This window comes from Lissotriton vulgaris, unplaced genomic scaffold (assembly GCF_964263255.1).
Source record: "Lissotriton vulgaris unplaced genomic scaffold, aLisVul1.2 SCAFFOLD_1881, whole genome shotgun sequence".
Lineage (NCBI taxonomy): Eukaryota > Metazoa > Chordata > Amphibia > Caudata > Salamandridae > Lissotriton > Lissotriton vulgaris.
In genome coordinates this window covers 24,822-41,495 of record NW_028240674.1, presented here as the reverse complement: position 1 = coordinate 41,495, position 16,674 = coordinate 24,822, and the positions used below count along the sequence as shown (strand labels likewise).

The 16,674-nt window shown below is 43.5% G+C and overlaps 1 protein-coding gene across 1 annotated transcript in view; it reads right to left on the bottom strand.

Annotated features, from left to right (window-relative positions):
- The window catches only part of LOC147672913 (1-phosphatidylinositol 4,5-bisphosphate phosphodiesterase beta-3-like), a 187,592-nt gene that overhangs the window by 149,973 nt on the left and 20,945 nt on the right, over nucleotides 1-16,674 (bottom strand). The window contains exons 4-6 of the mRNA XM_086947925.1: nucleotides 8,492-8,581; nucleotides 8,267-8,337; nucleotides 1,620-1,716 (exon numbers count right to left, since the gene is read on the bottom strand). Coding sequence (XP_086804051.1) covers nucleotides 1,620-1,716; nucleotides 8,267-8,337; nucleotides 8,492-8,581 — 258 coding nt within the window. The remainder of the gene's footprint in view (nucleotides 1-1,619; nucleotides 1,717-8,266; nucleotides 8,338-8,491; nucleotides 8,582-16,674) is intronic.

Genomic DNA, 16,674 nt, shown 5'->3' with positions numbered 1-16,674 from the left:
TTTTGCTGCATTCTTTTCTTACAACCTGAGTGAGTAAGTACCAAAGTTCAAAATGAGCCAATCTTGGCTCCCATATCTATATTTTCTTGCATCCTTTGTATCTTCTCCTGTGTCTCTTATGCTTTTGAACTCAGAAGCAAAAAAGGTTTCTTTCTATGTTTGTGTATTTAAAGGTTTCAGGTTCCCTTCATACTGATTCATTTGAGATACATTTGTAATGCCCACTGTTTACATTTAACAAAAATTACTTAAGGCTAATCACTACATAGCAGAATAATCTGAATCTACAAGATACTTATCTTAAGAGAACTATCAATTCGTCAGAAATGTAAAGAAGTAAAATAACAAAATATTTTTTTGCTGATCTCCACTGAGCATATCAAAAACAAGTGTGATCTATGACTTCAGACTGCCAGAGAGTACAGTTTGAGGCTGGCAGTGGATAAACCCCTCTCAGAAAAAAAGACTACTCTCTGGGCTGTAGGTGAATATGTTCCTTCACCAATGGGAGTGGAAATGCAGTCAGATATGGCTGAATTATACTCTAAGAGAAGGCATGTGTCTCATAGAGCGGTTAGCAAGTATAAACTCAATGCCGGCAGTGCCAACTACCTCAGGGCTGACAGTGAATATTTACCTTCTGAGCTAGAAATAAGTATTACCTCAGAACTACCGGATGATAAGCCCCTCAGAACTGGAAGTGAAAATACGCGTAGGGCTGGCAGTGGGTAACAGACAAGGACGTTAGTCAGTAGGCACTAGTAGATGGCAGTGAGTACATCTTGCATGGCAGTGGGCACAATAGCTTGTGGTCAGTATCTCACCAATAGATGGATGCTGTGTATATAATCAGGGATGATAGTGGATGTAACTTTATGAGTGGGCAGCAGGTAGAACACGGAGCTGCTAGTGGGCATGCTCTTCATAGCTGCCAGATGGTATACATTATAAACTGCATTTTACTAGGATTGTACTAGCACAAGGTTTGGGGAGTTTATCTTTTATTTTCGATAATTCGAGGTTTGATTTTACTATTTTTACTGTTGTTTTCTGCCTGGGACAAAACCAATAAAGATTCAATGTTCAATGTATCCATTTCAAAACGGTCATTGAACTTGCATACATAAGCATCTCAATAGATATCTCCGGGTTGATCCCTTCAAAGCTGGAAGTGACTAGTGGATACTTTTTAAACATTTTTTTTTTATTTTATTTTTTTTAGAGTTTTATATAGTGCGAACTAAACCCTAAGATATCGGGTATCAGAGCACTTTCCATGAGTAATCGTTTCGTTACATATGGACACATTCATTTTTGTTAGGCATGGGTTGATTAAGGGAGTTGCTGAGACTCGAACCCAGTTCCGCAGCTTCGAGGTCGACCGCTCTAGCGTTAAGGCTACATCCACTCCCCTTACTACTCAGAACTAACAGTGGATATATTACCCATACTCAGAAGAGCATACACCATCTTTGCTGGCAGGAGATATTTTAGAAGGCTGCCAGTGGATACGCCCCCTGGTTTTGCAGATGACCAGTACCATATCCGAAAGCCCTGCCCTCCTCAATCCCCTCACTGCTGCTCCCATACCTTTACGCCCCTAACTGATTTCTACTCACTGCTGGCCGCATCGAAGGATTTGAACTTGACAGGCTCCACATAGTTGACTAGAGTGGACATCTCTTCGGTGGCGTTGGCCTCACTGCTTGCTGTTCCCTATGGTGAATATAAAACAACATTAGAGAATGAGGCAGACATTCTAAAGTGTAAAGATAGAAGAAGGAACGTACAACCAATATAAGGAAGCACCCTTGGCAAAAAGCACAAAACCACCATTAAAATATCATTCCGCTTCAGCCACTAGAGGAAACATCTCACCAAATTATCCACAAATCTAAGACTCCCACTACTAAAAAAACATCTTCACCAAACCTTACCTTCACTCCTACAGGGACACACTACACAAACCAGATAGACTTCTGGGAATCTGCCCAACCAAAGAGGAAACAGGTTAACTTATCTGTATCAGTAGTTGAAAGTACTAAATAGATTAAATACATGACTAATTGGGCAAGTTTGGAGAGTGCGGTGTTGTTTCATGAGATTAAAAGAGGACAAGGGAAAATTGAAGGGGTTAAAGCATGGGAACACCTGCGATTAATTTGTGTACCTCGAAAGCAGACACAGATTCCTCGAATAGCTCCCTGAGTCCTTGCGGGTAAGGGATGGGAAATCTAGTTTAATACTGATAGATTGGGTTATAATGGGCACTACTGTGATATACTTGTGTATGTGGAATATTTTGACACTTTATTTCTGACTGATTTTCTTGATTAGGGGTTTACTGTGGGTGGGGGGGGGTTGATGTTAAAGTTTTATTGTACTAATTTTAGACGACTTCAGATATGTATGAAATATACAGTAGTTAGAATATGGTTGAATGCTTGTGGATGCAGGTCATATGTGATATATTTATATCACTTTTAAAAGTAAATTATGGTTATATGGGTATTTCTCCTTTTGAACCTATATTTTATCTATTTATTATAATTAACTGTGCAACTTTTCAAAGCAAATTACTGTATTTGTAGTGCACATCATTTATAATCTGTATTATATGCCTGTCAATATTGCACTAAGGTCTATTTAATGAAACTCATAAAAAATATTTAAACCATAACTATCAATAGTTTTGCAGCTTGGACATACATAGATGCACATTCTGTGCATATTCATTTAACCCCTTCGATGCTCATGAAGGAACGGTTCCGTCATGAGGCACAGTGGAGCTGTGCTGATGACGGAACCGTTCCGTCATGAAACTATAATGATCAAGAATTTTCAGCACAGGAGGGGAATATGTCTAGCAGCGATGAGGTTAAACTCCAAGCCACCTAGGGAACCCAATCCACTAAAATTTTTCAACAAAGAACTCACCCACTACCATCTTGGAAGAGTCCGCCAAAACCACCCAGAGAACGCATTCCACCATAGAACCCTACTTAGAAGCATCCACCCTACCAGAAGCCTTCCGCTACAGAGATCCTCTAACTCCAACCACTGAAGAAACCACCCAAAGAAAACAACTTTCAAATAACCAACACTGTCCAGCTGAAAGGCTTGAAGGATAGAATCCTCCAGTCACAAACACCCCCACCACAGAAACTCCTAAAACCCGCCTCACAATTTTCTTACTATACATCAAAAACACTATCCTTCACAGCACAGCCTGTCCTTCATCAAAGAACCTACATAGCTTACTTATTCATAAAGAACACCCCACCAGAGAATTCCTCTCACTTTGGGCCCATCCTATCCGAGCCTTCACTCCTGCAGAGAAATCAAAATATCAAAGAGCTGGTCACACCAATTATCAACTATAATAATATCACATATCACCAGAAAACCATCCATACCAAAGTACCTAGATAATCATGCAGCTCAACCCACAAAATATTTTCTCCAGTAAAGAACTCAGGCCACTATAGAGACTGTCCCATGAGAACAAACACGTTATTTCCCTTTAACAATAGCTTTGAAGGTTGAGTCTGTTCTAAATTCACATGTGTACTTTTTTTCCGCCATAACAGAAAAAAACATAACAGGCATATTTGATGAATGAATGTTCTCCCACAAGGTTTCATGGAACTATTTAAAGATATGAGATGTGTACTGTTATTCAACTCAACAGTATTCATTTTTATCAACAGTGGATGACGAAAACCCTGCGTGGACCCCTTGGGAATGCTAAAGGGGCACCATTTTACCTCAAATACTTCACCTCTTTCTAAACATCTAGCAAATGGAAGATTCTTTAGCCTTTGACGTAGGATTTTATAAAGAATACAGGGAGTTGTATGGTCTGGTTGATAAGGAAAAGTAAGACTATGCTTGCCAAACATTTAGATTTTGTACCTGTGCTACGTAAGTGCTTGTAGTCTTGTATCCTCTTTAACTATGTCTTTAGTACAAGGATGACTAACTTAAGACTACACTGTTTTAAGCTTGCCATAAACATAGGCTAAAGAGGTGGTCCTAATTGACTAAGAATCATATTTAGATTCCACGTTCAGTTTAGTATTTATCATAATGAATGCAAGCTCTTTACCACCTCTTGGAAACGTTTGGAAACTGGCAATAATGACTTTCTTTGAGTACCCTTTACGTATATGGAAATGGCTGCTAAATGCACTCAAATAAATATATCTCAATTCACTATCAATTATGTGCAAAACTGTTCCTAGCATTAGTTTTATGGGCGGAGAGGGGAGTGCACAATTGCCCTTGACTTACACCTAGTCAAGAAACTCTTCTATTTAGCTGTGCAATGTTCTCTTGTAGTAGGTTTGCACTATTCCTCAATGCCCCTATAGCATGCTGTAATAGGTTAAGATGTCTGAACTCAAAGACTTGATGAGCCAAGCCAGCAAGATGAAACTTGACTTCGGGTGAAATGTCTTCCATCTCTGCATTAGCAGTAAGTTGGGAATGGATCTGTACTTGTGATGTGGAGGTATGGCCTTTATAACAAATTGTGAAAAACATGGTTGTCTCAGCCACTCAGGCACCACCAGTATAACAAATATTTGAGTGTCCATGAATTTGTTGACTAACTGGGATATCAATGGTATTGGGTGTCCATGCTCACTAAGGGGCCGATTATGATTGCGTTTTTTCCGCATCCTCCGGGCCGGCGGAAGCCACCGCCGGCCCGGAGGATGCGGAAAAACCGCTGCAGAGCCTCCAAAGACCCACCGCCATATTAGGATGGCTGGTGGGCCTTGAATTCCGTCCGCCGCTTTTCCGCAGCGGTCGCATTACGACCGCGGCGGAAAAGCCCTAATATAGTGGCAGTGTCTAACAGACACCGCCAGCCATATTAGGATGGTGGGAAAGACATGCTTTTCCGCATACGGACTTTCACGTCTGGGGCCCGTTGCGGGCCCCCAGGGTGAAGGGGGGTGCACATGGGGGGTACCTATGGTACCCCCCTGCATTTGCGTGCACAAAGCAGCAGGCACTGAGCCTTGCCTGCCGCTTTGTGCATGCAAATGCGATGCATGCATTTTTAGCCTTGCGGCGGGTGAAGCTTGAAGCTGCAACTGCCACAATGTTAAAAATAGAGGATGTGACCGCCACTCTGGCGGTCACATCCTAATCTGCTCGGAGGGAACGCCGCAGCCCCTGGAGACGTTCCCTCCTCCTCAGGGGTCGAGGACAGACTTAAGTCCATCCGCGATCATAATCCTGCCCTAAGTTAGGGGTTAAAGGTAAATTGGGGCAAATCCTGGTTGTTTTTGCTCAGGTACCCGGAATCTCCAGACTATAAGGCAAAGATGGCCACCCCGCTGGTTTTGGAAACATAAGCATGTGGATACAGGTGTACTGTGAGGAGTCCAAACTAATGGCAGGTAACATGGGTAAAGCTATTAATGCTTTGATGCATACACTCCCGCTCTAGACTCATCTGTCCACTGAGTGGTGGGGCGATAGCTAAAATGAGAGTGCTACCATGTCCCATATTATTTTGCGGTGCTGCCAATAATAACTGAAAAGGAGCCATTTGTGAAGCCTAATACCCTTCTTACTGACTTGATCTGGGAGAGAGGGAAAGAGTGTAGCATTGGTTAAAACTCAGGACCCGCTGGATAAGGGATGGGCTGGGTGACCCTCAATTAGGTGGTTCATTACTTTTCATCACAACAGCTGTGGCCCGCTAGATAGATGGCGGGAAAAGGGGATTCGGTGGGTGAAGCACTGCAAGCGGAGTCAATAACTTCCACATTACTTGAGACCTTGATGAGGCCTATGCAAAGGTCCTCCTCCTACCTGGAGTGACAGCTGCAGCAAAGTATTGTTGGTAGAAGAACTTAGGCCGAATATAAACCAGCAGTCGCAACACCTGATCTGTCGCTTTAGAGGCTCCTGAGGTTCCACACGGTGGCAAGAATAAGTGATAACAGACCCTGGACTGAGGCAGGTATACCAGGTAGGAAATTTATATGATGGTGATATGCTATGTACATTGGACAAATTAAGCGCAGCATAAGATAACGGGCTAGGGCAGTTTATGACATATTAGTGAGGGCAATTAAACTTACTTGGAATTCAGGCACAAAAAAGCCCTCCCGCACTCCCCTTTCCCCCATCAATAGTAATTACTTTCATTCATATTTACAATGAACTTCAAATGGTACACTAACACATTTAACTGATAGATACTTTTTGGTCATTGTTGAAGCATATTGCTTATCACCAATCATCTGGATAAGGGTACACAAACTCCCTGTGGCCTTACATTGACCTGATAAGGTTTTCCAGTCACCACAAAAGGAGCTCATTCTCTCTGCTGTAGATGCATTAGGATGTGGGAGTAAGGAACATTTGACTTACTCTTCAAGCATGTTCGAAGCGTATGGTGCTGTAGATTCACATGCAGTCCACGCAGCTGCCATCTAGTGGTGGACTCGGACAGTTGCAAATGATCCTGTTAATAAATGTAAGGCCAAAGGGGATAGCTCAGCACAGCCTCCTCTGGGGTCTGACAGACACAGACGGGCCCGCTCTTGGCCCGGTCACGCACCTGGGCACGCCCTGTGCTGCAGTGGCCTCGACCCCTTTTTGGCACCCAAACAAAGTCCAGACTCGAGGATCGTCTTTGATCCCACGGGATTGTGGGAAATTAAGTACTCTGACATCAGGAAAGCAGTTGCTTGTCCTGTGCTGCGGTGGCCTCATCTCCTTTTATGGTGCCCAAACGGGAAGTCCAGGCTTGTATGAGAGCCCACAGGATTGTGGGAAGTTAATTCTTTTGCCACCAGGAATGTAGTTGCGCGTCCAGTGCTCCAATAGACTAGACACCTTTTGTTGTGCCTAAACTGAAAGTCCAGATTCCAAGCTCTTCTGAGACCCCACATAATTGCAGGAATAACGTCCTTTACCAGCAGCAATGTAGTCGGGTATCCTGCTCTGCGGTCCTTGACCAACTAATGGCGCCCAAACTGAAGTCCATCCTCAAGGCTTGTCTGAGACCACACAGGATTGTGGGAAATGAAGTACTTTGCCACCAAGAATTTAATCATACATCCTTCAATTCACAAATTTTTTGCGATGCTACTCCTTTTTTCTTTGCCCTACCCATTGTTTCTTCACCTCACTACACATGCATGAAACTTTTTTTTAACATTTCTTTATTGATTTTTTGTTTATCAACCATAACATTAAAAGTCAAAATGCATCACCAGGTGTGCCGATAGTTCATTTTACGCAGAGTGAAAAACAATCATCTTGTCTGGCCCCACCCCTCTGCCTTTTATAGGTATAAAGCGAAAAGAAAAAAACAAAATATCACATATCTGTGGTAGATGTCCTTCACACTTTTTGGGATCATATGAGAAGATCAAAATGAAACTTATTTTTCAAGATATCGGGCATATCCCATAGAGACATTTCCACTCAGTTTGGCATTCAATAAACAAATAGTATATACATGGATATACAGGCAATGAGGCAATGAGGCAAAAGGAATAATAGTCATTCCAGGGTATCAATTCAGTTCTCAAGTTATCAATTCCACCTCATCTCCGGCATCCTGCGAATGGGTTACCAGATAGGTATGCAACAAATCCCATATGTCTCTGAGTCAAGACCGAGGAGGTAACAGTTCAGCACATAAGGACAAATGGTTGTTACAATAAATTAGGTCAGAAGGCCATTTCTTGAATTTCAGCACTCTCCAACACCCCCCTCGACAGGTGATTCTTTGCTTCACCAGGAGGAGGACCAGCGCCACATACTTCCTGAAACTAGCTTTCACCTTCCCCGCATACTCCACCAGAACCATGAGAGGAGTGATTGTCAGATCCTGACCTATCATGGCGTGAGCGCTGTGGAAATCCCTCCCCTGTAAGCCTGTATGGGTCCACATGTCCATGCAAGGTGAAGAAAATCTGCCCCAGCCAGTCCACATCAGGCTCATTTGTCATTGGGGCAGAGCCAGCAGCAGTGAAGTCTGGCGGGGGTGTAGTATACTCTGTGGCGAAACGTATAGTGTATAATGCAGAGTCTACCGCTAGAGGCAATCCTTCCTGCTTGTACAAGAGCAGAAGCGCCATTAATCGTCTGTAAGGGTAGCACAGGGAGTGCACTACTTCCTACTGGGCACATGCCTGTCCCCAAGTGTTCATGTTTTTATTTACCTCACACCCTTTTCAGTATTCCATTTTCGATCACTTCACAAGATGAAGGAGATTGTAAGTTATTTTACCTCATCTGTGGTGGGTTTCTTGAGCTCCATTTGTTCTTCTTCCTCATCTTCATCACTTTCTGCTTCCCGATCTGTGCAAAGAGAACTATTGTGAGACTGGAGGGTAAATGGGTGGGAATAAAAGATTTGCAGTCAGATGAGTTCTGATTACCCCATGGAAGTCGTTCAAATGGCTGTATTGGGAGCTCACACTGGGTAACAAAAGAGCATTTGGTGGCTTCTTACCAATGGATTTTCTTGGCTCTAACTTCGGCAGCTTCTCTTCTCCATTGGAGAGAACATTGCTGGAATCAGGCTGGTCAGTGAAGGATGACCCTAGAACAGAAGACCAACAAGCAAATGATGAATTACAAAACTTGACAAACACTCTCCTTGGATGGAAACATTTTCAGTGACAATCCGATGAGTGGTTCATTGTAAAAAGAATCTATGTGTGAATATATGTGTGGGTTATTCTAACCACAAGAGTACAAACAGTGACCAGGTGCCCACAGCCATCACCTGCCTAAGCATAGAACATTACAATACTTTCAGACAGTAAGCAGGCTTTGGGCGCATTGCTCAGCAAGTAGACGCCAAATGGTAGTCCAGGAGCGGAGATCTAATTTGGTTTGGAAAAAGCCCCCAGCTGCAAGAATTGGAATGTTAGTGATAACATTCCTTATTAAAAATCTTGAAATCTTTCTACGTCTTTTGGAAGTCTGAATACTTCCGTGCTCAAAAATGGTGGTGGTAAACAACTTCCATGACAAACACGCTGGGGCTTAGTGAATCTGAAAATATGTCTCAAGCAGAACAGTTAAAAATCCTATTTAATAACTAAGCATGTTTTGTAAATGTTTAATCTTCCTAGATCCCAGTGTTGGAACACTAAAAGCATTTTCTGGACAGACACAAAAGTGCAACCTGGTGTTCAATTGAAGCTCTACCTAGGCCAGTGTGACACCTCCTCCTGACCCCAGATTCACTGGGAGCTGCATGGCCAGAGTAACAGTGACATTGCCAGATCCTCTTGCTCAAACATTTTCCCAAGGCACTCTTCCTCCACTTGCGTCAGGCAGTTCAGTGGCCATTTGACAAATTCCACAAACCTTTCAACCTCAGGGCCAATAACACTCTGAGCCTTTGGTGCTCTCCTTCACCTACAGTCGCATCCTCTTTAGCCTCCCAATGAGCTCTTTATATCTTCGTCTTATCCCCCATAGCAGATCATGAGTCAACGCTTCCACTTCACTCAGCTTTTCAGATACTTTTTAAAATACATGTATTTTTTATTTGCAACATTAAGGAGCATAAAATATGATGTACAGGTTACGAGAGGTATTAAAATGGTTAGGTCCACAGCTGTCGAGAGGAAAATAGGCTGAACCAACAATATAAAAAAAACAAAAGTAAGAGAAACAAAGCCTCTCGTGTCTATACACTGCATCACACAACTCCAACCAAGTAGTTCATGTAACAGTTAATGAACCAATCATCTGCCTTCATTTCATGGCTGCAAGTCAGACCGCCTAGTCGACAATCCCACAATACTGCACCCAAGCACCCCATATGCTTTTGTGGGAAACCCCATGTTTTACAAATAGGTTTGTCATGTACTCTAGATTCATTCCATTTTGCAATGCTCAGGTTGTTGAAGGGCACCAATTGTGGGCTATGTTGCGCTTAGCAATAATCAAGACTACACCAAGGAACAACTTCTGATACCTTGACAGGCCAAGATCTTCAATAAGAAACAGTATGGCAATGTGTGGATTCAGTGAGATCCTGAAACCCATCACCTCAATGCATGCCCTTTCAAGTGTGGCCCAGAGTCTGCGCAGGTTCCTGCAATGCCATACTGTGTAAAACAAATCCCGACCATAGCCTGACATAGGAGGCATGATGGTGGTGAGTCATTTGGATGCGCTAGACCTTTTCTCTGGTGTAGTACACCCGATGTAGATATATAAATAGAATGAGACTAAATTTAGTCACAATCAATATTTGTCTGGGAGCAGTAATTGTCTTCTTCCACTTCACGTCATCTAAGGAGCCTATATCAGTTTCACATGGCTCTCTTAATTTTCCCATGGTATCATGTGTTTTGATAACCATTGACTAGTAGATGCTGGGATTTTGTTGGCGAGATCTTGCATTGTTATTTTGGCTTCCAATGAGGGAAAGCCTGGGATAACGTCTAAATGTTGGTTGTAAGGGAGTAGTGGATGCCGCAACTGTAGAAATCTGCAAAATTGTGTGAAAGCTAGGCCAAAATCTGCTTGGAGATCTGGAAAAGGTTTAAGATTGGTCTGTATAAGAACAACTCCTAGAAATGATATACCCAGGGTGTCCCTGCCTTCAAAGCCCGACAACGGTGCAACTTCCAGAAGTAGAGTTCCTATCCATAACGGAGTTTCTTTAGTGAGGCGTTGATGCCCACCAGAATTGTTTTAGGGCGTCAGGCCACATTTTCTGCAGTTTGCTTGCTTTTCAGATCCTTAATCTCCCAATTTGTCTGGAATTTACATGGTTTCTGTTTAATCTCAAAACCATGGCAAAGCAGTCATTGTGCATAGTCCGTTCCCCTGTGTCAGGAGCTCTCTGGCTCGTCTCTAAGCAACTGGTCATCATCTCCCTCATTGCACCACCTTATTTGTCAATGTTTTGTTAGATTTTCACCTACTGTATGTGTTCCAGGTTGACTGTTTTACATTTCGGAATCTAGTTATACAGCCAGAAGATGGCGGAACAAGCTGCAATATATTAAGGAGCATTTGGCGCAGATGCGAGTCGAAGAACTGTATCTTTCTTACCTTGTTTTGTGTGCAAAAAACACATGTGTAGTGTGCTCTGAGAGTAACTCAGAGTGCTGCTTTCTGCATGAACCTTTTGCTGCAGATGCCGGAGAGTCGCATCGTAATCTGTGTGATAATGTTCTACTGCAGTTACCTACCCCTGACTGCTTTGTGCGAGTAGGGCAACGCAGCACCCATTCTTGGATGTACTGTAGCTGTTTTGTGGAGAAGTGTGGCTCAATGGTTAGAGCAGCAGACCCTGATACAGAGGTCTGGCCCGGGACCAGGGTTCAATTCCTGCCTCGGCGGGTCTTGGGTTCAATTTCCTCGGGCCTGATAATTCTCGCCTCGGTGCCTCTTCTAATCATGGGCCCCACTCTGCAACTCTGGGCAATAGCTTGTTTAATCTCCACAACGGCCCCAACAGCGCTAGGATGCCTGGCTGCACCTTGGGGGTGCCCATGAGTGGGCGCCTCACAGGGAAAAAGCCAGGAAGGGTTCCACAGCGGTATTCATACCAGCGCGGAGAGACCCCATGTGGGGTGATTCGGGCGCTATACAAGAAATACAACATTTATACAAGTAATACAACATTTGTGTCTGAGAAGCTTGCACGGCTTCTGGTTAACTGGGTCTTTTGTGTCTGTCTGCGAAGCTTGCATCACTATTGCCCATGCTGTACCCCTTCTGGGTGGTAATGGAAGCTTGCACGGATGCTGGCAGTACCTGTTTTGGTGGCTATTACCTTGGGAAGATATTCTTGCTATACATACACAACATATTGTCTTTGTAAGCCTTGTGTACGTTTTTAATCACCCTCTGACTTTCTTGCATATTTCTGAGAAGTTGCCTTCTCAAAAAGTTTCTAAGTGGAGCACCTCTCACTCAGTTTGCCTCCTTATGGTTGCAGGCTACTCCAACTGAAGCATCTGTCTTAGTGAGTATTTCAAACCGAAAGTGAGCCTTTTAGGTCTAAGTTTAACGTAATAATGATACGAGTGTCTGTACATTAAACCCAGACCTTACGGATTTGCCAATGCTTGTTTAGTTTGCTTTGGTAATTGCTTCCTTTAAGTAAGCATATTGCATGCTTAACCCCACCCTTACACCCCCAGCCCAGAGGCTTCATGCGATTGGTATAAAAATGTAATACTTTGAAGATATTTTCCTTGATCAGAACAGTTTATTTGACAAATGCGTTTTAAATGTTTAGGACAGTGATTCTTAACCTTCTGATCTTTGTGGAACACCACTGAATCACTGCTGGAGGCTGGGGACCCCAACCTATGCAATTTCTATGATTTGAACCTCAAAACAATGCACACAAATACAAAAACAAGTATTAATTGAGCTAACATACAAATTTCAAAGTATTTTATTGAATTCACAAAGAAATACAAAAATCGAGATTTGAATTTTTTGGGGAAGATTAGGGCTTTTCAAATGTGGTCTTATTTCTAAACGAGGAAGCATTTTGCTAGACTGTAGTGTGAGGAAATCCCTCTCCCCCCGCCACATTCTTGGACTGATGCTGCTCTGTTTTCGACTCAGAGTGCACTGAATGCTGCTAACCAGGCCCCAGTGCCAGTGTCCTACCCCCTTACAAAGTGCATTTCGAACAGGCTACCACCAATTGACAGAGACTGACTTACTTATAAGTCCCTAGTAAATGGTACCCAGGGCACGTAGGGCAGTGTCCACCCAGGGCTTCAGCACTGATTGTGCCACCCTGTATGTGAAACTATAAAATGGCTGCCAGTCTGTCCCTGCAGAGTGGAAGAGCAGTGGTGACACTGCCAAGCCGACTTTTCCATTCAAACCAATGGCAAAGCCCCCCACTTCCCATAACAAATATGTAAGTCTCCTCTAAGGAAGGCATATTGAGCAGGCAGGAAGCAGTATATCATTAAGTAAGACATGTTTTATATATATGTCTTGGGAGAAACACTTCCAAAATGTCATTTTGCTGTGGGACAGTTAGCCGACCCCATAGACTAAAACAGGGTTACTGACTGACCCCTCAGCCTGGCTAACAACTGAATAGAATTAGTGAGATGGGTACCGTAAGGTATCAAACTAATCATGGTAATACACCCACTCTGAAGCCCAAGTACAATTTAATATCACTATTAAAGAAATGTCAATTTTAGAAAATTGCCACTCTGTGACCCAGTTTGTCCAGTGGCCTCACAAGGTCGCTAGAACCAGACAGCTTTTTGCCCACTTGGGAGTAGTGTGATTAACTACCAGGCCTAGCAGCAACAGTAGCCTGCTACAGGTGAAGGTGTCCCTTCAAAGAAAGCCACTCAGGCTTAAAGCCCAAAAGGTAATCTTCAAAGGCGGAGCCGCCTGTGGTGGGCAAATGGCAATCACACTTTGGTTGCCCTGTGTTCAGGTAGACAGGCTGGTGGTGGGGACAGAGAGGGGAGACTAGTGCCCACACTGGGTTTTCTGTGGGAGTGTAGCCCACAGGTAGCCATACCTCTAGGGTGGGATACCAAGCTCCTAAGAGCCAAGGAAGGTTTGAGACATCTATAAAGTGGCCAGAATAGGGTGCTCTGGGATTGCTAAGTGCCACACATATCCAGAAAGTGAAGGGACCTGGTAGTCTATTGGCTAGTGACCACATAATCCCCCAAGGCCCTTTCTAGACAATAATATTGCACCGGTGGCACCCTGAAACTGAGATCACACTGGAACATGAAAGAGAACAGAAGGACTGCCCTGCTGACCCCATGATTTGGAAAAGAGAGGCTGCACCATCTTGTGCACTGCATCTGCCATACCTTCAGGTAACGAAGAGAGGGAAGTGCTTGTGGTTCTTTGCTTCAGAAAAAGTTGCTTCCCAGCTCGAGACCAAAGAAATTACTCCAAGGATCAGTCAGCTGAAACCTTGAACCAGCACCAGGGCCATCAAAGCTGAAGTAGCTCACTTCAGCAATCAGTAGTCACTCTGGAGGAATCGTAGTGGACTGCCGCTGGGAAACCCAACTAACCGAATGTCAAAAATTTGCACCCGAGCCAGCAGGACCTGGGAGTGTTGTCCTAGTCCAGATTGGTAGCCCAGGAGAGACACTAGCCTCAACCAAGGGATATTGCTGGGACTGCTGTGGATGGAGACCAAAGGCCCAGCTGCAACTGGCCTTTTACTGTCTCAAAGAGGACTTCGAAGGACCCCACCCTCTGTGGCCAAAGGCACCCCACGTGACCCGTGGAATGAGAAATACCACTTTGGCACCCAGTCAACTGCACAGCACCCAGAGCATCTTCCATCTCCTGCAATCTGCAGCATCAGGACCACACCATTGAAGACTATGGCGGTTGTGCTGTGAAGTTTGCAACTGGACTAGAACATGTTTTGGTGGCCAGGTAATTGTTCAAATACTCCTTACTTGGCTCCTTTGCGAGAGCTATCGGCTTTGGGAAGGTGTTTTAGCCATGCTGTACACCAGTGTGGCTGCTGTTCAGCATGGCTCTAAAGATTAGTGGTGTGGCATGGGGTAGATTGGGGTAAAGTGGAATGGGGTAGAATGTAATGGGGATAGAGTGAGATTCAACAAAGTGGGGTGGATTGGGGTCAATTGGAGTGGAGGACTTGGGTTGAATAGCATGGCAGAATTGAGTGGGGTAGATTGGATTGGGGTAGACTAAGGTGGAGTGGGTAGATTGGAGTGATGTGGCTTGGAGTGGCGTAGAATGGGGTGGGGTAGATTGTAGAGGGGTAGATTGGGGCAGAGCGGGAAGATTGAAGTGGAGTAGATAGGGGTAGATTTTAGTGAGGTAAAATGGAGTGGGTAGTCTGGGAGGGGTAGATTGTAGTAGGAAGGTTTAGGGAGGGGTAGATTAAGGTGGGGTATATTGGGGGAGTTGGGTAGAATAGTGTAGTAGATTGGAGTGGGGAAGTCTGAGTTAGGGTAGATTGGGGTAGACTAGATTGGAGTAGATTAGAGTGGGGTAGAGTGGAGTCTGATATATTGAGGTAGACTGGAGTGGGATAGTTTGGGAGTGGGGTGAGCAGCAGCATAAAGGGGTACAGAGGAGTGGGGTGGAATGGAGTGGTGTATAGTGGGGTGGTGTAGATAGGGGTAGGGTGGGGTAGACTGGGTAGAGTGGAGAAGATTGGGGCCGGGTAGATTGGGGAGGGTTATATTGGAGAAGGATAAATTGGTCTGGGGATGATTGGAGGGGGGAAGGGCAGATTGGGGAAGAGTGAAGTCGGGTGGATTGGGGTAGACTAGACAGAAGTGGGGTAGATAGGAGTGGAGTTTGGTAGATTGGGAGGATTATAGTCATTGACGTCGATTCATCAAAATCCCTGGGGTAGAGGATGTGACATCACATGTCATGTGACTCCCACCTGATGTCACAGGAAGTGACATCACAAGGCATTCGACCTGATGACATCACAGAAGGTGCCATCACATGGCCTTTGGACCCCATGAAATCAAAGGAAGCAACATAGCTATCTCAGGACGTCATGCATCTAACTTTTGGTTTGTTACATCACACACAGAGGCTAGAAAATCTATACAGATATAAAAATAGAAACAGACATACTTCAAATCCTATTGAAAATGAAGCTACATACATTGTTTCAGCTAGTATTTTCAGATATGCAATTAATATAATTTAACATTGATTAAGAACCTATCAAAAAGTACACAACAATAGTAAAGATGCTCGTAAAGCTGAAAGCAGCCCAGGCCTCGAACAATCTACACGCATGGCGAGTGAGATTTTATCAGGGCGAGATAAATTTAGGACCTACTCGCCTGTTTTGGCGAGTTGACAAAGAACAGGTGCTCTATTCAGTTATAGAGTGAAGGAGCAATAAAGAAGCCTTTAAATCTTGTTTTTTTATCTGGTCATATTAGCTCTGTATTCAGAGACAGAGGTCAGAAGTCAGTTTACAATTACTTTTCATTCTCTGACTCCAGAGCTCCAGGATTTTGCAAAGTGAACTCACTGACTTGCTGTACGAAGTGTTAAATGAACGGCAGTGGGGTATCATTTTTTCCCAACGCACATTTAAATAGCTAATAAGTCAACTTTACAAACATTTCAAAATATATTTCAGTAGTTGTAAAAGCTCAATGTTTGTACTTCTGTGTGAAGAAAAAAATATTTTAATAAGATAAAACAAATAAGAATACTTTACTTGGTGATGTGCAACTGATAAATATGTTTTCTGAACCCCAATTTACACAGATTATTGTGAATACACTATATAGTTTTATCAGTGAAGCTGCAAGGTAGTTGGAAGGCTTTTGGCCATTTATTGGAAATATACTGTCTGTAAATGATAGGGCACTACCACATCATGCTATAGTAAAATACTTATTAAAAGTAGATGTTTAAACATGAAGAAACACTCCTGCCCCTGCCCTGATGCAATGCTATTAGTAAACTGGGAGGAAAGTCAGGGATCATGTGAACTATATGTGGCCTAGATTCTTATTACACACAAGGCAAAGATTTAGTCTATTTAATCTAACAAAAGAGTTTTGTTTTGTACAGCAGAGATGCTGAACTAACATATTTAAAGATGCACTCATATGTGAGAATGAAGAAAAAGGCGAGAGATTTAAAAATTTTATATTTGCCAATGATCATACAATTTGATACCAGTTT